We start from the raw sequence: 22,455 nt of genomic DNA, 5'->3' as shown, positions 1-22,455 counted from the left end.
ATAATCAGCAATAACTCAAATTTAGGTGAATACATTTAAGAATACAGTTTGGATATGAGCATCCAAGTTTTCAGGTACATCACTCATGAAAAGTGATATGGAGAGTTGGTTGTTGGAAAGCAAATATAGCAACGAGTGGAGATTGTCCCTCAGGGATTGCGACGTTATGGCAGGTTTCAGAGCAGCAGCCGTGTTAGTCTGTATTCGCAAAAAGAACAGGAGGACTTGTGGCACCTGAGAGACTAACAAATGTATTTGAGCATGAGCTTTCGAATAAATGTGTTAGTCTCTAAGGTGCCACAAGTCCTCCCGTTCTTTTGGCGTTATGGTAGCTTGTCCCTTCAGAAAATACAATCCATGAGGGAAGTATTTCAACTACAGGTTTCAGAGTAGCAGCCGCAAAAAGGACAGGAGTACTTGGGGCTCTGAATTTGTTCGTCCCTAAATAATGACAGGTTTCAGAGTAACAGCCGTGTTAGTCTGTATTCGCAAAAAGAAAAGGAGTACTTGTGGCACCTTAGAGACTAACCAATTTATTAGAGCATAAGCTTTCGTGAGCTACAGCTCACTTCATCGGATGCATACCGTGGAAACTGCAGCAGACTTTATATATACACAGAGAATATGAACCAATACCTCCTCCCACCCCACTGTCCTGCTGGTAATAGCTTATCTAAAGTGATCATCAGGTGGGCCATTTCCAGCACAAATCCAGGTTTTCTCACCCTCCACCCCCCCACACAAATTCACTCTCCTGCTGGTGATAGCCCATCCAAAGTGACAACTCTTTACACAATGTGCATGACAATCAAGTTGGGCCATTTCCTGCACAAATCCAGGTTTTCTCACATCCCCCCCACCCCCATACACACACAAACTCACTCTCCTGCTGGTAATAGCTCATCCAAACTGACCACTCTTCAAGTTTAAATCCAAGTTAAACCAGAACATCTGGGGGGGGGGGTAGGAAAAAACAAGAGGAAACAGGCTACCTTGCATAAAAGGTACCATGCAAGGTAGCCTGTTTCCTCTTGTTTTTTCCTACCCCCCCCCCCAGATGTTCTGGTTTAACTTGGATTTAAACTTGAAGAGTGGTCAGTTTGGATGAGCTATTACCAGCAGGAGAGTGAGTTTGTGTGTGTATGGGGGTGGGGGGGATGTGAGAAAACCTGGATTTGTGCAGGAAATGGCCCAACTTGATTGTCATGCACATTGTGTAAAGAGTTGTCACTTTGGATGGGCTATCACCAGCAGGAGAGTGAATTTGTGTGGGGGGGTGGAGGGTGAGAAAACCTGGATGTGTGCTGGAAATGGCCCACCTGATGATCACTTTAGATAAGCTATTACCAGCAGGACAGTGGGGTGGGAGGAGGTATTGTTTCATATTCTCTGTGTATATATAAAGTCTGCTGCAGTTTCCACGATATGCATCCGATGAAGTGGGCTGTAGCTCACGAAAGCTTATGCTCTAATAAATTGGTTAGTCTCTAAGGTGCCACAAGTCCTCCTTTTCTTCGTCCCTAAAGGTGCCCCAAGTACTCCTGCTCTTATTTCAACTACAACTCCCAGCAGCCCTGGCAACGAACGCGCCTCCAGAGGACTACACCTCCCAGCAGCCCCCGGGGCGAGGCCTCCAGCCCCCCATCCGGGCCCCGCCCCCCTGGCAGGACTCCATCTCCCGTGAGCGCTTGCGGGCGAGGCCCCCCCCGCCCCGTGCCGGGCTGTCCGAGCGGTGCCTGCAGGCTGCGGCGGGTGGCCGGGTGCGAGGCAGCCGGGGCGATGCTGGAAGAGGCGGGCGAGGTGCTGGAGTCGGTGCTGAAGGCCTCGTGCCTGCCGCTCAGCTTCCTGCTCTTCCTGCCGGCCGTGCTGCTGCTGCTGGGGCCGCCGCCCGCCGCCGAGGCCGCCCACGAGTTCACGGTCTATCGCATGCAGCAGTACGAGCTGGGCGGGCAGCCCTACGGTGAGTGGGTGGCTGAGCCCCGGGCCGGGCCGGGCCTGGCTTCCCCCCCCTCCCCGCCACAGCCCCGGGGCAGCCCGACGGTGAGCGGGTGGCTGAGCCCCGGGCCGGGCCGGGCCTGGCTTCCCCCCCCTCCCCCCCACAGCCCCGGGGCAGCCCGACGGTGAGTGGGTGGCTGAGCCCCGGGCCGGGCCTGGCTTCCCCCCCCTCCCTCCCCGCCACAGCCCCGGGGCAGCCCGACGGTGAGTGGGTGGCTGAGCCCCGGGCCGGGCCGGGCCTGGCGTCCCTCTCCCGGGCCCGGCCTGGCTCCCCCCTCAACCTCCCGGCCCTGGCCCGGCTTAACCCCCTTCCCCTCCCGCAGCCCCGGGGCGGCCCTACGGTGAGCGAGCGCCGGGCCTGGCCTGGCCTGGCTTCGACCGCTTTCCCCCGGGCCGGGCCTGGCCTGGCTTCGCGCCCCCTCCCCCAGCCTCGGGGCGGCCCTGTGGTGAGTGAGCGTCAGTTCCGCCCCCCTCCCCCCCCCCCCGGGGCCCGGCTTGCGGGGTTCTCTGCGCCCCCAGCCCGCCCTAGGGTGAATCTGGCCCGGCCTCCGTCCACCCAAGGCTGCGCTTCCCACTGATCTCCGAGGCCCCCCCGCCAGACTGACTGGGGGCTGGCGTCTCCCATCCCGAGGCCTGTCCAGGTTGTGCAAGTGGGGTGGCCTGCGCTCCCCGCCAGGGGCCGGACCCAGCTCTGCTCCCTGCACCGGGCCGGTGGGTGCAGGGCCTGGGGCGGGCGACACCCCACCGGGTGCTGGGCGACGCTGGCCCGGACCTACATCTCAGAGACAGTGCTGTGGCCTGCACCCCCGCTGCCTGCGTGCTCCTTGTCAGGGCACCTTGGCCTGCGGCTCCCTGGAGCCCTGCCCCGCCTCCTCACTGCCCCCTGATCTGTCTGTCCTAGCCGTGCCCCGAGGCCCACCCGGCCTGTCACCATGGTATCTGCCTTGGCACATCCTGCCGCTCCCCAGGCTGGGGATCCAGAGCCAGGTCTCATCCCATGGCAGCCTTGCTGCACCTGGAGCTCCGTCACTTTTTCAGTTGACTGCATTGGCCTAATGAAACGAACAGGTGTCCCTGGGCATAGAGGGCTCTGTCAGAGGACGGGGCAGTACTTCAAGCACCAGCTTCTGGACATGGCTTTGCGTTCTAGTGGCTGTGGCCCAGGCAGGAAACCCCTTGTTTGGCAATATTCTCTCCAGTGAGCACATGTGGGGGCTTCTCTCTTCCCTGCATCCACCACCCATGGGCTTTAATCGCTGTCGCACATCAGCTGATGTCCTGTCTGTGCTGCTAACTTTATTTAGCTGAGGAACCCAGCTTAGATTTAGCATCTGGTTTCCAGTGAGGTTTTTACTTTTCACTCAGATTTATAACTGCTTTCACAGAAGCCGGGAGAAGGGTTAAGGGCATCTCCGGAGGTCACCGAGAAAGTGAGCGCAGGCTGCATGGCCACAACTGAAGTTTCCTGTAATGCTGCACCAGGGTGCTTCTTGCACAACACTTCAGTGTTGCAGTTAGCTCAGTTCTGTGATTACAAAGTTCTTCTCCTGCTCCTAGGGCTAAATCCAGCCCGGATCTGGCTTCAGTAGAGTTGCAGTCTCTTACGTTGGAGAATTTGGCATCTAAATTGTTCTGTTCATGTATGCCTTTGACTTTTCCTCTCCTTTCTGTTCAGAGGTCAACTTTCCTCCTTCCTGAGCTATTCCGTTTTCACTTTTTCCTTCCTCCTGACATATGCATCACTGCTCCCTGGTCTGAAAGTTCTAGTCCCTTCTCCAATCTATTCCCCAGCCCTTTCTTCACATTACATTTCCCTCATCTTTCTCTTAGTCCTGATGTTCTTGAACTTTACGTTCTTATTGGTTGCTCAACATCTTGTCTTGAGTCAGAAATATAATATCCGGCATGAATTTCTTAAATGTTATAACCTTTCCCCTTCTCATATGCTGATTAACACGGCACCAAGTATGGTTTCTAAGGGCTCTGTTCCTAGCCAAATTAGGGTTTATATTCTGCTCCTGTGTGGATCTTACAATTTTTTGTCATTGTGCAGTAGTCTTCACTGGCAGGTTTAATAATTGCCAGTGTTCAAACCTCCATTCTTGAGAACTTCATTAGCTCGTAGCTGTATTCTCTCATGGAGTTACCGAGCTAGATCTCTTCAGACTGCAGTAGTCTTCACTGGCAGGTTTAATAGGAGGCACTGTGCACAAATTTCAGTTGGCCTTGACTTCAGCTATAAGAATATTAAATCCAAGCAAGTGTTCACAACAGCTCTCTCTGATTCCAAGTTCTTGGACTCTTAGAAAAGCAGCATATTGATTTTTTAGATGCTTGCGATTAACTTTTAATGCTGTTTCTTTTTCTGGTTATCTAAGTGAATTGTGTATTCTCTTTATCCCTTGCTAAATGCTTTGGGTAGCTAATGTTCCCATTCTGTGTGTGTTCTGAGGCCAGATGTCCTTTGGGGCAAAAGCTTTTTGTTGTTCCAAACTCTCAAATTCCTTTCCAATGGGATCAATTAGGTTTTTTAAAAGATGGAGCCTGAAGCAGGTTAAGAACAGAGTTTGATTTGTTTCTAATTCTATTAAAATAGAGTCCTTCAGATTATGAATAACGATATACATATTTAATTTGTCTGAGAAATTATAAAAAGTAGCTCTTTCTTGTAGTATCAACAGAAAACAATGTTGAGCTCACTCTCCAGCAGCATCTAAATTGAGGTCCATGCTGGGAACAGAATATGCTAGTTACAAGCCTGTAAACAGTCATTGCTCTTGGGATTGTTGCATGGTTTTCCCGATGAGTGTAGGCAGATGTTTGTCTGGGAGGTATATTCTAGATATAGGCCCCTCTGATCATGCAATCTGATCCACTGGTGTAGATCCCTGTGTCTGTGTAGGGGCAGAGATCTGTACTAGTTGGGCTCAAGCAGGGGTAACTTGTGTTATATGGAAGCCCAAACTAGATGATCCTTCTGACCATAAACTCTATGGATCTGATTGCGGGACTGAGGCTGCATTACACACTACACTGCGTACCTTCATGCAGTGGGGCACGAAGTGCAGCTCTCGGGAAGAATGAAAATTCGTGTTCCCGCTGCTCAGGGAAACTGTGGCAGAACTCCACTAACAAAGACCATGTTTAAACACTGTTGTGTAAAGGTCTAATGCGGTTCCTGGATGTGCTGCTGTCATTGGGGCCTAAACAGTAAAAAACAAAAAACCCTGTGCTTACATTGTAAAGAGGTTTGGCCTTTCCTCTGTAAACAAGTAACCATGTAAGCCGGGCTAGCCCTGACCTTCATGATCCATGCAGGCAAGACTAATGTGAATTGGGGTACTGCCACGTTCAAGCATGTTGACTGACTTAAAAATACATTCTCCCATCCTATAAGAATGGCCTACATTCTTTGTTCTTAGATGTATACATTTACCCATACTAAAACCCATTGTTTGCTTGCACCCAGTGTACCAGATGATCCAGATAGCTTTGAATCAGTTAACTGTCCTCTTTGTTATTTACCACTTCTCCAATTTTTGTGTCGTTTGTAAATTTTATCAGTGATGATTTTTTTTTCCTTCCAGGCCACTGATAAAAATGTTAAATAGCATAGGGACAAGAAATGGTCCCTGTTGGACCCCACTGGAAACACACCCACTTGATGGCAATTCCCTGTTTACAATTAATTTTGAAACCTATTTGTTAGCCAGTTTTTAATCCATTTAATGTGTGTCACGTTAATTTTATATCGTTCTAGTTTTTTAATCAAAATGTAATGTGGTACCAAGTCAAATGCCTTAGAGAAGTCTAGATATATTATATCAACACTGTTATCTTTGTCAATCAAAACACTGTCAATCAAACTTGTAATCACATCAAGAAAAGATATCAGGTCAGTTTGACAGGATCTGTTTTCCTAAACCTATGTTGATTTGCATTAATGATATTATCCTCCTTTAATTCTTCATTACTCAAGTCCCATATTAGCCACTCCATTATCTTTGTCTAGGATCAAAGTCAGGCTGACAGGCCTATAATTTCCTGGGTCATCTCGTTTACCCTTTTTAAAAATTGGCACATTAGCTTTCTTCCAGTTTTCTTGAACTTCCCCAGTGCATCGAGACTTATTGAAAATCAACATTAATGGCCCCACGAGCTCTTCAGACAGCTTTTTAAAAAACTTTTGGATGCAGTTTATCTGGACCTGCTGCTTTAAAAATGTCTCACTTTAGTTTAACATCCTCCAGAGATACTAATGGAATGGAAAGTGCTATCATTTCCATATGATGAGACTGGATTATGTTTTTCCCCAAATACAGAATAGAAATATTTATTGAACACTTCTGCCTTCCTGTATTTTTATTGACAATTCTATCAATTCCATCTAGTAATGGACCAACGCCACTGTCAGGATTCTTTTTGTTCCTACTACAGTTAAAGAACTCCGTTTTGTCCTTAACTCTGCTGGCCATATATTTCTCCTTGTGTCCCTTTGTTTCGCTTATCAATTTTCCACAATTTCAAATTTCTGATTTTATATTCTGAATAAGTTATGCATGTATAACCAACACCTTTTCATATATTATCTCAGACTGCTGTCTATTAGCATTTCAGTTCAGCTTGAGCCCTGTGCTCTCAGGGAAGCTATTTGCAAAGCCAGAGGATGCAGCTGCCTGAACAACCTGCTGCCCAGATTTTCCCAGAAAGCACTGATACAGACATAGGTGGTAGATGCAGAGTAGCAAACAGATCTCATGTATCGTTGTGCTGTGTGGGTTTGACTGTACTATATCAGTAATGGGGTCAGGTGAGCATGTCAGAATATGGTTCCACAAATGTGGTTGTAACCGATGTAGATGAGTGCACAGTGACTGTCTCTAACGTGCCCATCATGGGCTTAGGAACCCAGGGGCAGATGATTAGTGTATCCCACAGGGGAAAGGGGGGAAAACTGAGGGTGCCCAAAAGGAATGGGAAGGGAGAAAGGAATAACTTAAGTGATTACAAATACCTGTCTCTGCTGATGACTGTGGAAATAGTCAAGGCTGTTTAGCATGGAGAGTGTTCTGGGAACCGGATGCTGGTATTGACGAGATCTAGCCGATGGTCTTGTCCTCTCCTTCCCTGCAGGCACCAGGAATGCAGTGTTAAACACAGAGGCCCGCACTGTAGAGGCGGACGTGTTGAGCCGCCGCTGCGTGATGATGCGGCTAGTGGATTTCTCGTATGAGCAGTACCAGAAGGCTCTCCGCCAGTCAGCTGGGGCCGTGGTGATCATCTTGCCCAAGGCCATGTCAGCAGTGCCGCAGGATGTTGTCAGGGTAAATATCGCTCCAGACAGAGAGATGATGTTATTGGAGAAAGGGAGCAAAGATTCAGGTACAATATAGTGACTGAAACTCCCAGTTGTGGTTTGATGGGGTTTTTACTCTGTCAAGGTTAAGTTTAAAACTTTGATTTATGCCCCTCTGCTTTGGCCATTAGTATGCCTGTCTTCTTGCAAGTTCAATGGAGCCTAAGTGTGCCCCTCTCCTTCTAAATTCTCAGCAATTCATGGAGATAGAGCCAGAAATGCTGGCCATGGAAACCATTGTGCCGGTCTATTTTGCAGTAGAGGATGAAGAGCTGCTCTCCATCTATGAACAAACACGGGTTGCTTCTACATCACAGGGTTCGGCTTCAGCTGCTGAAGGTGAGTTGCAGCAAAAGGGGGGTTTAAAAGGAAGAAAACTAGCCATAATAATGTTCCTCAGTCAGGTGTCTCTAAGAATGGTAGGCAAAGGTTTCCACAAAATTCTGGAGATGCAGTGTGATCTAGTGGCTAGGGTGGTAGACCCCAGGAGTCCTGAGTTTTCTGCCCAAGTGACACATTAGGTGAGCTGGGAACATCACTTAATCTTTCCTTGCCTCACTTTCCCCATCTGCAAATTGGAGATAATGATCTGTGGACGAACAGGCTATATAAGGGCTAAGTTATTATTTTACTTGGAGTGACATGATTTAGGAATATAGTTCCATAGAAATCCTTATTTCTGTTTCATCTCATTTGCAACAGCCTAGGGGCCAAATTCAGTAAAATTTGGTGGAAAGTTGTTTTTTCTAAGTGGTTATAGCGGGTTACTGAGTCTCACAACTCTTTGGCCCTATTCCTGGCTCGGCCACTAATCACTGTGTTTGGGCAAGTAACTTAAACACTTAGTGCCTCAGTTTACTCCACTGTAAATGGCTTTAATATTTACCTATCTGTCAAGAGTGTTGGGCTTAGTAGTTTGTAACATCTTTTGGATCCTGGGGTGAAAGTTTCTGTAGAAGTTCAAAGTATTCAGATTTTTGTACAAAATTAAAATGCTTTGTCACTAGATGTGGAAATTTAAACAGTGAGGCAGAGAAGTTATGGGCTTATTTGACAAAGCTAGACTCTTTGTGAATCAGCTATCAAGGGAATTAAAGGGACAAGATTTTTTTCCTCCCAGTATATTTCTTTTTTTCTAGTTCTGCTGCACACAGCGACTGCCAACGGCTTCCAGATGGTTACGAGTGGGGCTCAGAGCAAAGCTGTCAGTGACTGGCTCATAACCAGCCTGGAGGTGAGTTCTAGATGGATCAGAACTGGGATCTGGGCTGGTAATGTTTATAGGAAAGCCCAGGAATTCACTGAGTGGTGCGTTGCTAAAGACTGGAAGTTAAAGCCTCTTCAGAGGAAATCAGAGATTTTTCAGCCATGTTGGAGAGGCAGCTTTTCTACCTTTCTGGATTCAGAAACCAGAAAGCAGGTTAAGGGCTCAATACTGGAAGTCAGTGGGAGTATGATTCAGCACTGGGGCTGTTAGAAATTGACTGGGTGATGGTTAGGAGTGGTCTGTTGTGCTCCTGTACTCCAGGCAATAGAGTGATGCAGGAGGGGATGCTAGGTAATGCTCCTGTGTGTTCCATCCCTAGGGGAGGCTGACTGGTCTGGGAGGAGAGGATCTGCCCACCATTGTAATAGTTGCCCATTATGATTCTTTCGGTGTGGCCCCAGTAAGTATTATTTTTTCCTGCAGCTCTCTGTTTCTGTTAATGGGTTACTTCCTGGGACCTGTATCCCTGTCTCTTCTCCACCCTCTTGCTAGTGGGGTGCTTTCCACAGGAGCCTGTAAAGTCAGTGTGTTGCAACGGAAGTTGTTCTCTGTGGGGTGGGCGAGCGCTGTCACGTAGGCTTGTCTTTACATCTCCCGTTCTCTTCCTGCAGTGGCTGTCTCATGGTGCAGACTCCAACGGCAGTGGCATCTCTGGGCTACTGGAGCTAGCCAGGCTCTTTTCTCGACTCTACACCTACAAACGTACCCATGCTGGGTAAGAAGCTGCTCTCTCCACTGGAGAGCATGGGCGGGAGTGGGCACGTGGAAGGGGTTTTGGCTGTAAGAGGGACTCGTGAACAATCCTGCACCTGTGAAGTGTTATACGTGCAAAGTCCCTTAGCACAGTGACAGGGCTGGCAGGGTGAAACCAGGCTGCCTGTATGCTGTTGTCACAAGCTCTGTTATGAAATAAAACTAAAATTTCATCTTTTTTCCTACACATCTGCTGTTCATGAATTATCATGCTTTTTCCTTTCTTCTCCTTGGAGTGGCTTATCAGTTTATGCTTTGTGCAAGGCAGAGGCTGCATGATCTAGTGGACCTGAGGGTAGGATAAGAGCCAGGAATTCTTGTGCTCTGATCCCTGCTCTGCCACTGTCTTACTGCATGGCCCGTGGCAAGTTCCTTAACTTGCGTGTCTGGGTTTCCCCATCAGCAAAGTGAGGCTAGAGATACAAGGCGATTGGGAGAAGGGATTGGTTAATGTGTGTAGAGTGCCTTGGAAATGTAAAGTACAGAAGTGCCAAATATTCAGTAAGAACTGTGTGTTCCAGCAGGCATTTCCTTGCCTTCTGTTAGTATGTGGATTCTGTCATATTCCTGTATAGATGTTGCAGTCAAGTGCATATGGTATATAAAGGAAAAGCGCTCATGATTTTACTGAGGGATACAGCTCATAGTAACGAGCAAAAGTTAGTCTTTGGGCAGAGTTTGACTTGGATTCTATGCTCTGTCCTTCTTTACTTCTCCCAAGGCTGGGCATGCTGCCGCCACAGCCAAGGAGTCAATTCTGCTAACTATATTTTCCCTGTTTCTTGGTGGGCAGGTATAATATGTTGTTCTTTGCATCTGGAGGCGGTAAATTTAACTATCAAGGAACCAAGAGGTGGTTAGAAGACAACTTGGATCACACAGGTGAGACAGACACCTAGGATGGGAACAGTTTACTGCAAGCTTAGCTGGGTGGAGCAACTTCAGCCGTGAAAACATCCGCTATCTGTGCTGTGATAAGTTAGGATAGGGAGTGGGGTGGTAAACTAACTTCAGTGGCTGTGATGCCATTTGCAGGCCAAAGATTAGATCACTGTATGTGTTCTGTGCTCTCTGGAGGGAATGTGATTCTCTTGGGGCTGTTTGGTTGAGGAACATGTCGGGGACATGAGAAGTATGTGCGTCAGGACTAGGAAAATGGACCTGCAGTGAACTCCTCCAGCAAATGTACATTCCAGAGAGAAACTGTTATCTTCTGTGCGTATGCACAAAGGAATCCCAGACTAGTGTTTAGAGCATGACTTGGGACTGGGAGATCATTCTCTTCCTGACTGTCACTGACTCGCTGTGTGACATTGGATGGGTCACTTAACTTCTCTGCTTCCGTTTTCCCCTCTAAAATCAAGATAATGTTACTGATGTATCCCTACAGGATTATGGGGATTAATATTTGGGTAAGGTACTTTGAGATCCTCAGACGGAAGATATCCGTTATTGCCTGTGTGCATGTTCTGTTTGGTTGGATGGGCTTTTAATATCAGCTGAATCCATACTGACCCACTATAATAAGGTATATATTGTAAAGTGTCTTCCATGCTATTTGTATTGCAGCTGTTGTAAGAGGAGTTATAGGGTGCATACTGGCCTCCTTACTGTGCATCTGTCATATCTGACCATGCTGGGAGATCTCCTCTCCATATGTCCTGCACATGTGTCTAGCCCCGAAAGCGTGGGGTGGAGTTTCATGGGTTTGGATGCATCTGTTTCAGATTCCAGTTTGCTGCAGGATAATGTGGCGTTTGTTCTGTGCCTTGACACCCTGGGCAGAGGGAACAGTCTTCACCTCCACGTCTCAAAACCTCCTAAGGAGGGGACCCTGCAGCATGCTTTTCTGAGGGAGCTGGAAATGGTAATGAAAAACGTCAACTTCATTGGGCATGTTGGGGAGGGTGGGTCGTGCACGTGCTCATGGATGGGCATTTGGGGGTGAGTTGCTATGGGGAGCTCTTCTGCTTCTATAAAGGATAGAGGGTGTGAAATTAACGTGGCTAAAAGTGATGAGGGGAGGAAGCCCTGATATCATCCAAGCCTCATTTCTGGTGGCCTTGATTTGGTGCAAGGAGTTATCTATCATTTGGGAATCCCCCTTTCCTTAAAACAATGGCTTCTTTTAGAGCTTCTTGCTTGTACCAACTGACTAGCCAGCTCCTGCCGCAGACGGCTGCCTTGGCAGCTTGGGGACTGTAGAATGTTGCTTTAATATTGTAAGCCAGGTTTTCAGGGTTGCTACATATTTTCCGGATGCATCTGGCTTAACCAGCCCTTCCTGAAGGACGTTGGCAGAAACATACCCTTGCTGGAATACGCCCGGGGGAGGGAAGGTGTGACCATCTATAACACTAGAACTCCAGCCTGGGTTTTGAGAAGGAAGGATGGGGAATGTGTTCTAAAGTGATGGGATCTGTTCCGTGACCTCCGGGTCACCCTTTTCGTGGGCTGCTTGGCTTCTCCCACAGGTGGTCGCAAGCCAGTTTCCAGAAGTGAAATTCTCCATGGTGCACAAGAAGATAAACCTGGCTGAGGATATGCTCGCATGGGAGCATGAACGCTTTGCAATCCGCCGCCTGCCTGCATTCACCATTTCCCACCTGGAGAGCCACCGGGATGGCCCACGCAACAGCATCATGGACATGAGGTCAGTGGCTCTGAGGGGAAGGCGCCAGCAGATCAGTTGTCGAATGGACATGTGGGCTAGAGACACTTACAAACATGGTTGTTCCGGTGTCTTAACTTTTTCAAGTCGTTAACACCACATCAGGAACACTGAGAAATCAAGACCAAGAGCTGGGAGTGTTGGGTCTATAACTGTGTCTTGATTGGGCAGCCTCTTCTTCCTCCTTTATGGATGACGTTTCACCATAGTTGTATGCAGTGAAAAGGGCTTTCCTGAGAGAAAGCTGTTACCATAGCCAGATTTACACCTCCCTTCTCTTGTAGGTCACGAGTTGACTCTAAGACTCTAACCCGTAACACCAGGATCATTGCTGAGGCATTGACTCGGGTCATCTACAACCTAACTGAGAAGGTAAGACTGTCCCCCCACGTGCACCCGCTGCCCGTTGTCCAGGCTTTTCGGTTCTCCTACACCACCATGCCTACTTTTGCAACTGCGTCCCTTTTCTCTCTTCACAGGGAGCGCCTGCTGACCTGCAGATCTTCACAGAGCAGATGGTAAGGGAGCAGGGGGGCATAGATGTAGCCTGGGGGGAGAGGGCTCTGGAGACCTTTGATCAGCAGCATAAGTTTGTCATCTTCTCTCTCTGGCGTCCTCTTTCTGCAGCAGATTCAGCAGGAGCAGCTGGAGTCTGTGATGGACTGGCTGACCAGTCAGCCCAGAGCAGCCCAGCTTGTAGATAAAGACAGCACCTTCCTCAACACCTTAGAATATTACATGAGCCGCTATCTGAAGGATGTCAAGCAGCATCATGTGAAGGCAGATAAACGGTAAGCGAGGCAGGTGAATGGGGAGAGGGAGAAAATGTGGTATGTTCCTGACATGCTTAAACTGACTTCCCCCTTATTGCGTTCCTGTCTCCAAGAGTAACAGTTTCTCAGATGTTCTCCTCAGTGTGTGAGGTGCCTATACCCCCCATTTCCTGCTGCACCTGTACAGTCTGGTCACATGTTTTTTACACTCTTAACAGGACGTTCTGCCTTCTTTAAGGAACTCCCAAGAATTCCAGTGGGCATAATTACAAGTCGTATCTTCATCAGTGAGAAGAGGGAGGGCTTGTTTTTTCACTGTTCAGCCCCCTCCTTCCCCAGAAGTCCACCTTGTTAAATACTGCGGTACCCTGTCTGAAGGCAGTGAGAGAGGAGCAGCAGTCTTCTGGCACCAGGAGAGCATTGCCTGCTTTTAAAACAAAGGCAGTCTCTCATCCTGATTTAGCTGCTTGGCATGAAGATGCTTGTGAGCCCAGTGAGGTGTCTCCAGGGCACCGGCTCTTTGAGACAGCTGAAAATTTGTGTGGAAATGGAGGACAAATGGTCTTGTTCTTGTGTGTAAATAAACAGCATTTTGCCCCACCCCGGGAATGGGGTTCAGCTTTCCAAGGTTTCCTCTCTGGTTGGGATAGGAGATGAGTACTAGTTTATCCGGGTACCTGCTGAGAGCTGTAAACTGGTTTAAAGGGGTATGTGAGGCTGTCAAGCTTGCCTGTCGCTGGTTGATTGCTTGTGTGACGAGGGGGACAGGAGATGAGTGAGTTCTGGGGCTGTTTTTATTTCCTCTGGAACCAGCGCCCGGAAATGTTGCACCATCTGAAGAGCTCATTCTTTCCACAGGGACCCTGAGTTTGTTTTCTATGACCAGTTGAAGCAGGTGATGAACGCATACAGGTATATATTAAGGCAGGGGTTGGATATTTCATCTTTCTCTAGGGTTGTAACTCCTTTGGTGACCTCACCCTTTGTTGATCCATTTCAGGGTGAAGCCAGCAATCTTTGACCTGCTCCTGGCTCTCTGTATAGCAGTCTACCTCGGAGTTGCCTATGTTGCAGTCCAGGTGAGGAAAAAAGGAGCGATCCTTCTATTCCTTCACTTCCTCTTTAAGCTATAAGAATGTATGAGCCAATTATGCTCTGCTGGCATTCATGTCAAATTCAGAGTGTGAGAGAGAGAGACTCTTCTCTGGATGAGAGAGGACCCATGATTTTTGAGACCCATTAACTCTTCTGGTGCTGGTGTTTTCACCTCCATGGGTGTCTTCACAGTGTTATCAGGCTCATAATTCAGCCCCCTCCCGCAATGTGGAGAGGAATATACAACAGCTTTCTGCCCCGAGTTATGACTCCCACAGACGGAGTGGGAAAACAAGTTTTTTAACTACAAAAGTCAGATTTTAAGTGATTATAAGGCATAGCAAACGCATCAAAGCAGATTACCTAGCATATAAACGAAACATGCAAACTGAGCTTAACATACTACGTAGATCCAATATGAATAGCAAATCCTCACCCTAAGTGATGATACAAGCAGGCTGCAGATTCTGAAGGGGCAAGCTGCACTTGTTTATAGCTTGGAATCCCCAGGTGTTCAATTCACAGGCTAAAAATCCCTTTAGTGGGTCCAGCACCCCCCCCCCCCCAGTCCAGTCTTTGTTCCTCAGGTGTTTCCAGGGGTCTCTTTGGGTGAGGAGTCAGCGAAGAACCAAGATGATATCACTTCCCTGCCTTAAATAGTTTTTGCATATGGCAGGAACCCTTTGTTTCAAAGCTTGGTTCCTACACCAGTCAGTGGAAAAGCACTGATACCCCAAGATGGAGTTCAGCACCAGGTGACCTGGTCAAATGTCCCTGTAGGGTCACAGCAGCCATGAGTCGGAGTCTGTCTGCAGCGTCCTCAGGAAGGCTCCCAGGTGGGAGATAAGCTTCTTCTAAGGCCTGTTGTTTTCGCTAATGGCCCTTCCCCACTCAGGTTTTCAGAATGAAAGCATCTTGACTAGTGGGCATTCCCCAGGTGTAAACACATTTGTAATACTGATACATAGTCAGTATTTCTAGCTTCAGATACAAAAATGATACGTGCATGCAAATAAGATAATCATATTCAGTAAATCATAACCTTTCCAATATCTCACATGACCTATCTTGCATAAAATACATCATAATTATGCCATAATCGTATAATATCACCATGAAGAATATGTGGTGCTGTGTCACAGAGACCATTGTGAGTCTGGCTCCTGATCTTGGGTTAAATGCTCAATAAAAGGTAACCATGTTGGGTCACAGTCCTCTTGTTTCATAACAAGCTTTTTCTTTTATTTCTTTTTTTAAGTTAGATGCTTCAGGAAATGCCCACCATTTGATGAATGTCTTTTATATATTAACAATAATATTAAATAGAAAGAAAAGCACAAAATACTGTTGTATAATTTAAATGGTCCTGTCCACCCATTTATTTCTTATTAGTTAGCTAGATTGATGAGGGGTCATTTGGAGGCTGCTGTTAAGGTTAGGGTTTGTAACCAGGGTTTGTTGAATATCTGCAGAGATCATTTAAAAGAAAATAGGAATCACATGGGTTTTTCAATGATTTTAAAACAGCAAAAAATAAGACCAGTGTTAAAGGATTAGCGGTTGGCCTTAATCTGTGGTTTTACCTGTTTTGCAATCCCCAAATCACTACAAGCCAAATGTTACTATCAGTGGGCCAGATCATGTGCACTGAAGTCAGTGGGAGTTTTGCCATCCATTTCAATTGGAGCAGGTTCCAAAAGTACTGATTGCAGATCAACAGCAAATACTTATGGCAATTCTCCATGAAAACAGGAGTTGATAATGGTACTGCGGGCAGGCCCAGTGAGTGTTTCTGTAGGTAATTCATTGTTCTTTCCTCATAACCCTGGCTTCACTTGCTGTACTGTAACAACTGAGCCTAGTTTGCCAAGCCCCAGAAGGAGGCAGAGTTCTCCTTAGGGTAGGGATATGAGTGTGAACTCAGCCCTGAGTCAGATATTGCATTTATATGCTAGCACTGCCTCCAGCCTCCTAATGAGCTGCTTCTTCCCTGTGAGCAGAGAAGAACACACATTGCCAGTTTGCTAGCACTGTCATGGACTCACTACTCTTTCCCCCCTCCCTTTTCTAGCACTTTGGTATCCTTTACAAGACGGTACAGAGATTATCCCTTAAATCCAAGCAGCAGTGAAGTGGCAAATCACCAACCCATCGAGCAGCACTGAGCCACCGGTGAGCCCGGCAGGAGCTTCTGCCTTCCACCGGCTCCTGCCATTTCTCCCTCTCTCCTCTAACCATCCTGGAGGAAAGCAGAGATTAACTGAACTTTCAACTCTTGTGCACTGTTTTTTGGGTCTCCCCCCAACTTGTCCATTTTCCTTCATTTTGTGGCGAGGGAGATGCGCAGAGACTCAGTCAATCCCTGCAGATTGTTTAAACACTGAATGGCTGATGCAAAGTTCCCTCCGAACAAGAAGTTTCTGTAAGTGTGAAGGTGCTGAACCTGGTTTCACAGGCATGTGCCATACAGCCAGCTTGGAGGCTGAATCCACGGGGCAAGCGGATGGACAGCTCGGCCCAGCCAACTGGACTCAGAGCACTCGTTTTTTAAAAAATGTGCACATGTAAATTAAAAGATAATTATTAGCGCGTTTCATACTGCACCTCTTCCTTCTGCTCCCTCCCTGGAACCAGGAAGGGAGCACTCAGCAAGCAGTGTCTCCAGCAAACCGCTTATTGTATTTTCTTTGGACAGTGCAATAACCGGTTCTCCTTTTGGAAGTGCACTGTAAACGATCTTGACTGTTAATCTGATTGGGAAATGAGAAAGGATCATTAACTGGTTGCCACAGTAGGATTCCTTCCATAGCATGTTTTGCTCCCTCAGCTGGAGGCTGCATTCCGCTGTGCCCAGGTTCCTTTGAGGTTGATATCCCTCAGTTTGATGCTGTTGCCACGCTGTGCTTAACTCTCACTGGTGTGTGCAGGTGTGTGGTGTTCGTTTTTTTTTTTAAGGGGTTCCTAAGTTTATAGTTGCTGCCGGATTAGGTCTCAAGCCATTCTGTATATTTAAACACTTCGATGGTTAGATTAATAATATAAGCAGGAGCGACCTAGTTCCTGCCATGATCTCTGGTCAGTAATCCATTTGCTTCCATTCCTGTCTCTTTCCACTTGCAGTTGGGCAGATTTTAGTCCTGTTCACTTTCATCTCAGGGTCTTGTTTAGCATTTCTCATCACTATTCTTTATAAAACACTGGTCCTAGCCTAATAGTATTGGTAACTTGCCAAGGCTCTGTTGTTGCTTCCTTTACATGCACCCTGTGGTGTGTTTGGAGGGAGGTGGGATGTTAGTAGTGATTTTTAAGAAGGTTTTATGAAAATGTCATTAAACGTTACTGTTTTCAGATTGTAGCTAAGAGCACGTGTTACAGCTGGAGCTCACCTGTTCTCCAGTACTTTTTTTCTCAAGCAAGATCTTACTTCTTCTGTTTGCTAATACATTACGTTGGGGAAATTACACTGTTGCCCAAAACTGTTGTTAATGCATGTGCAGAGGCCTGGGAATTTTCCAGTCTAGACAGACAAATGCCAAAGTGTGCTCTCTCTCCATTTTTAAACCCCTCTGAATTTCACAGCCTCAGGTAAGTGGAACACTGTGTCTTGCAATCATTTTCTGATGATTCCCCAGGCTGCTTAGCAGAGTAGGTGCATCAGTGTGGTAACCACCATGTTCCTACATGGAAACCTCTCAAGACCTTTCCCAAAAGTTGTAAGTTAATGGCATCTGTAGATGGCACTTTAAAGACCCAAATCTCCTGCAGGCAACAGCAATCTAACATTTAAAATACTTTCTGTAGTTACTGACTTCCATGCATAGATCTGGTACTTCTACAAGCCAAGATGACTCTCTTTATTTAAAATACCACTTTCCATTTGAGGCTGAATTTCGATCTTTTGTGGCTTGGAGTTGAACTATCCACCTTCCTGTAAGCAAGAAAAACATTAGCTGAGTGTCCTCATTTGCATTATTCACTGAACATGGATTAGCTAGGAAAAAGTGGTGGATTGTGGCCAGGTGCCCTTAGTAGTATTGTCCTTTGGATAGGGATTGAAACCCTTATTTTTCAACCATCTTTTTTTTAAAAAGCAAGAGAAAATGCACCTTGCCCAAGGCTCTTCATGCTATTGCCAAGCTTTCCAATCCACAATGGCTCACTCTGACGGGCCTGATTAGCAGAAGCGCTTGCTGAGTTACTGCAGCTCCCAGTGACATTCGATTGGTATCATAGGTGCCCAGTGCTTCTGAAAATCAGGCCCTCGAGAGACGTGCCTTTTGCTAGCTCTTGGGTGCTTCCTTAAAATAGGTTCCACTGTGTGTTTGGTGGTTTTAGCATCACCTCTGGACAAGCCCTTCCTAATGGATTTGAAGCCTGTTTCCTTCTTGCTTTGGAATAGTTGGAGGAAAAATTTGCCTGCCCTTAGCTTTTATGCCTTGTAACATTTTATGCCCTGCGTGCAGCAGCTGGGAGGAGCAATTGCACGGAGAGTCCTGCTCAGCCTTAGGATGGAGCATGCCCATTACAGATAGGAGCATCTACCTGTCAGACTAAGATTGTAAACCCTTACTGAGCATGTGCAAACGAAGACGGTTCAGAGGCTTATAACTGTGTTGCAACTTGCTAGTGCTCTACACCCCAAGGAATGTCTCCTTTAACCCATCCCAGCTCATTACTGAACCAGGCTTGCTGGGACACCGTTACTCCATTTAGAACAGCTAATACGAAGTAAGTTATGAGCAATCCTGCTTTAATTCACTTTAATATAAGTAATATTTACTAATAGTGGGCAGAAGCGAACAGAGCCAGCGTACTCGCATACGCACTGAAAAGCCCATTCTGGCGTCTTCAAGACAAGAAGAGACTGAAGCTCATAGGTGCTGGAATTAGGGGTACGGGGGTGCCACAGCTTGAAGTGGTTTCCATCATATTCAGGGTTTACAGTTCGGTTCAGTGGCGCTCAGCAGCCTGCCTATACAAGTTGTTCCAGCATCTGCTGAAGCCTGAGAGTAACAAACATCTCCTCCACCAGCGTGAACAATTGATTGCAGCTCTGATCCCTTCAAGGTTGTAGTATTAAACCAACTGTTTACAGCTCCTTACATGGTGGGAAATCAATACCAGAAGTTCCTGATAATGTGAAATAACATAGTGGCAGTTATCTTAAACCAAGGAGGGTAGGGCCACATGGTTACAATGCATATTCAAAGGCGTTGGTGGAACAATGACCTGTTCTCTCCAGAGTCAAAGCAATTTACCCTGTTATCTCATTTAGGCATGCCTAGCCCTATCCTGTCACTATAGAAAGTAAGTTCAGCTCATGGTAATTATTGCAGCTAGGGGCATTGCATTGCTGATCAAAGTGTTCCTGCTGATACCAAAGCATTCATATATTCCTCAATGTGCGATAGCAGAATTACAGCCTCCTCACAGCTGAAGCAGAAAGTGGCTGCCACTTATTGATCTATTTAAATCAGGTGTAAACGTTTAACAGAGAGGGTAATGAACCCCTGGAACAATTTACCAAGGGTTGTGGTGGATTTCCCATGACCACTTTAAAATCAAGATGGGATGTTTGTCTAAAGATCTGCTCTAGGAATTATTTTGGGGACGTTCTCCGGCTGTATACAGAAGATCAGGTTAGGTGATTGCGGTGGTCCCATCTGGCCTTGGAATCTATCAGTGTATGAATGCAGTCTTGTACTCTCATCCCACTATTGCAGGTCGCTGAAATTAGAATGTCTTATTGCTGGGAATTGTCAGTTTTGCTGGGTTCCCCTTGCAAAGTCAAACTGGAAACTTCCAACCAATCCGTGTGCCGTCCCTTGCGTTGTTTTGTAACAACGAAAAGTGATGATGCTGCACCAGGCAGTTTCAGATTTCACAGTATCTGCTTAATCTTCCCAACCATAAAATACCATACAGGAAGAAATCCAGCCAGCGTTTGTCTGAACGTAATAGATTCCAAGGCCGGAAGGGACCACTGTGATCTCTCAGGTATTTCTGCAGGGCATGGGCCATGGCTTACCCTTAGCCTGCCCATGTGCCCTGTCTCTGCTTTTGGTTTGCAAGGATTTTGGTTTGCCTGGCAGAAGTAATAATTAAAATAGGTAACCAAGTTCATGCATGTGGGACAAGATTATGCCTTAGCTAAAATGCAGCTATGGGACAGTGCTGCTAGCATCCTTCTCAACCTTCCCTGCTATCGTAAGGCTATGAAACTCAGCACTTACTTATGCTTTCCAAACAGGCTTTGTCTATTGCCACCATTTTTCAGTCTCTCCACTCACACAGACTGCTGGGGAGGCTATACGCATGTAACTTGCTCCCGTGCAGCCTGTGTTACTACATTTAAGAATTTTTTTATTTTAACTTCCCTATTTTGCACACAAGAGAATCAGTCCAGAGTGATTAGGTTTGAGGAGGATAGATTCCTTGAACAATAGTGATTGATTTTTGCCAGTAGAATTAGTAATCCCCACACTGTTTTTGAGTTTATAATCTCTGCAAGAAGGGAAGAAACTCTAGAAGTTATCACCGCAGCTCTGTCCTGTGGAGTCTGGTGTATAATAATTGCGGTAGAAAAGGTTTACATATAATGGGCCAAATTTTGCAATCTTGAATTGAAACTCAGACAGCAATGCATTAAGATTTAACTAATCCCTTTAAGCAAACTCCCCTTGAATTCAGTAAGAATTTTGCTTGACTTAAGGATGGCAGAATTTGGCCAGGCAAGAGAGTTTACTGTGCTGAAAAGCTGGCTATCTTGAGAACCTGCCACATACACACTACCTCCAATACTTAATCCTATGCTTGTTCCTTCTAGTGTTACCAAACTTAATACTCTGCACGTGCAAAAAGGACTTTTCAAACACTGAGCTTGGTTATATTTAGGTGCAAATTGAAAGGGGGTTCTATTCATTGAGGATGAGCCAGTATGAACATTTTAAATTGTAGATTTCTGCTACTTTTTAGGGAGAGGGGGTGAGCAAAACAACCCAAACAAACCACCAACAAAAAACAAACAGAAAATCGATAACACGCACCAAAACAAATGGGCTTAAAATGAGCAGTGCATGCTTTTTTTTCAGCTACCCATAACACAAAAGAATCTGGATACATTTTTGCTTATAAATTCCAAAACGGTCTCATCTGTGTTGTGATGAAGAATGGATAATTTCAGCTGAATTTATCTTTTGAGCATGTAAAAATGAGGTTTAAATTAAAGTCTTGATGGTTGCCTCAACTTACTTGGCTCATTACTATAATTCTTTTTTAGGCTTTGAGCAATTCACTGGCTTTTCTGGCTTCCTAAATGAAGCCCCCAGAACTCATTCATCTAGGATAACCCAACTACTGGCCGAGTCATCAATTGCATAAAGACTTCTTCCATCTAGCAGATCCAGCACATTACCTGAAAGGCCAAAAAGAATGCTTAAAGGTGTTAGTTAAATCTTAATGCCGTTCTGTTTGAGTCCTGGGGCTAGCCACAATGTATTTTGAGTGCTTAACTTTCTGTTGTGGCTTTGCCGGTTGCTTTTAAAAGTAAGCCTCTCAGCTACCCGTTGGACGTGGGTCTTCCAGCCTCCAACCGAAAGCTGCATGTTGTTTGCCCCATATAATTCAGTAATTGAAGATCCTGTCCCTGCTTGTGAAAACCCTGAGCAACACCCTGATTTTTCTAACATCCTACATCTATTAACGCTTAATCTGTATCTACCAATTTGCCAGTTCAGGAGTAACCAACATAACCTTCCACCACCTCACCTTGGCTGTCTTGGAGCAGCTGTCAGTGAGCCACGGGAGGCATTGCTCTCTTCCTGTCAAGGCATGATTAGAGGCACACTAACATTCTTAGCCCCCTATAACCTGCAAACCCAAATCTGGATTTCTTTGCACATAAATGGAAAAGGTGCTAGGCCACCGGCCTGCTTCTCTGCAAGTGCAGAGCACTTAGCTCTAGTTCATCAGACTATTCCTGTGCTACCACTACTAGGCTACAGAGCTGTTCCACAGTAACACTAAAACTGCATTTTTTGTGTGAGCCGGTTTTCATGATAACGGTTCTTCTAGACTTGTGCATCTGTTGTTGGTTGGCAGGTACCACTCAGTTCTGGCCATTCTCCATTGGAGGAAGGAGTACAATGAATACACATAGGCACAATGGTGAATTTTTATTTTCACTGCCAGAGATGTTTTTTAATTTACTGCAGAGACTTGTTGGGTTTTTTGTGTCTCTTTCCGGAATCACTCAATGCATTTAATTAGGGGACGTGCATTATGGAGAGAAAATGTTCTGGAAAAGAAAAATAAAATCATTATCAGTAGACATGTCTGTTTACTCTTTGTGTGCCTAAGGGGTGAGCCTGTTGCCTGTGGCAATGTCTGGTATGGTGAAACAACCAACGAGCAGGAGGTGGTTGTAACCAAAATGCATAGCAGACCAGTGCAGTCAGCATATGAAACTTTTTGCCAAAAGGCTACAAAGAGGAGCAGCTGCAACTTTCCATTTCTGCTGCTGTAGTGTGTATATGAGCTGAGGACT

General features: G+C 46.4%; 1 protein-coding gene across 3 annotated transcripts; it reads left to right on the top strand.

Annotated features, from left to right (window-relative positions):
• The first annotated feature begins 1,699 nt into the window (after positions 1-1,699).
• Positions 1,700-22,239, top strand: NCLN (nicalin). 3 transcript variants are annotated; one of them, XM_073323724.2, is made up of 15 exons: positions 1,700-1,960; positions 7,129-7,319; positions 7,546-7,690; positions 8,491-8,585; positions 8,938-9,018; positions 9,230-9,333; positions 10,165-10,253; positions 11,099-11,238; positions 11,846-12,024; positions 12,327-12,414; positions 12,522-12,560; positions 12,673-12,833; positions 13,674-13,727; positions 13,816-13,894; positions 15,982-22,239. In XM_073323724.2, exons 1-15 carry the CDS (start codon positions 1,780-1,782, stop codon positions 16,039-16,041), a joined length of 1,686 nt encoding a protein of 561 aa, XP_073179825.1. In that variant the 5' UTR covers positions 1,700-1,779; the 3' UTR covers positions 16,042-22,239. The 3 variants fall into 3 exon arrangements, with proteins under 3 accessions (XP_073179825.1, XP_073179824.1, XP_073179826.1); XM_073323723.2 differs by having other exon boundaries at positions 12,670-12,833; XM_073323725.2 differs by lacking the exon at positions 1,700-1,960 and adding an exon at positions 2,282-2,441 and having other exon boundaries at positions 12,670-12,833.
• The last annotated feature ends 216 nt before the right edge of the window (positions 22,240-22,455 follow it).

Source organism: Lepidochelys kempii, chromosome 25, assembly GCF_965140285.1.
Source record: "Lepidochelys kempii isolate rLepKem1 chromosome 25, rLepKem1.hap1, whole genome shotgun sequence".
Taxonomy (NCBI): Eukaryota; Metazoa; Chordata; order Testudines; family Cheloniidae; genus Lepidochelys; species Lepidochelys kempii.
Note: the sequence above shows the minus strand (reverse complement) of the source record. Positions and strands in the feature narration are given on the sequence as shown.

What these genes read in the sequence shown, in the direction of transcription:
- NCLN (XM_073323723.2), top strand. Translation starts at nt 1,780, where the DNA reads ATGCTGGAAGAGGCGGGCGAGGTGCTGGAGTCGGTGCTGAAGGCCTCG. An exon ending in CATGTGAAGGCAGATAAACG is followed by an intron (nt 12,834 to 13,673) that starts GTAAGCGAGGCA and finishes TTCTTTCCACAG; the next exon opens with GGACCCTGAGTTTGTTTTCT. An exon ending in CAGGTGATGAACGCATACAG is followed by an intron (nt 13,728 to 13,815) that starts GTATATATTAAG and finishes GATCCATTTCAG; the next exon opens with GGTGAAGCCAGCAATCTTTG.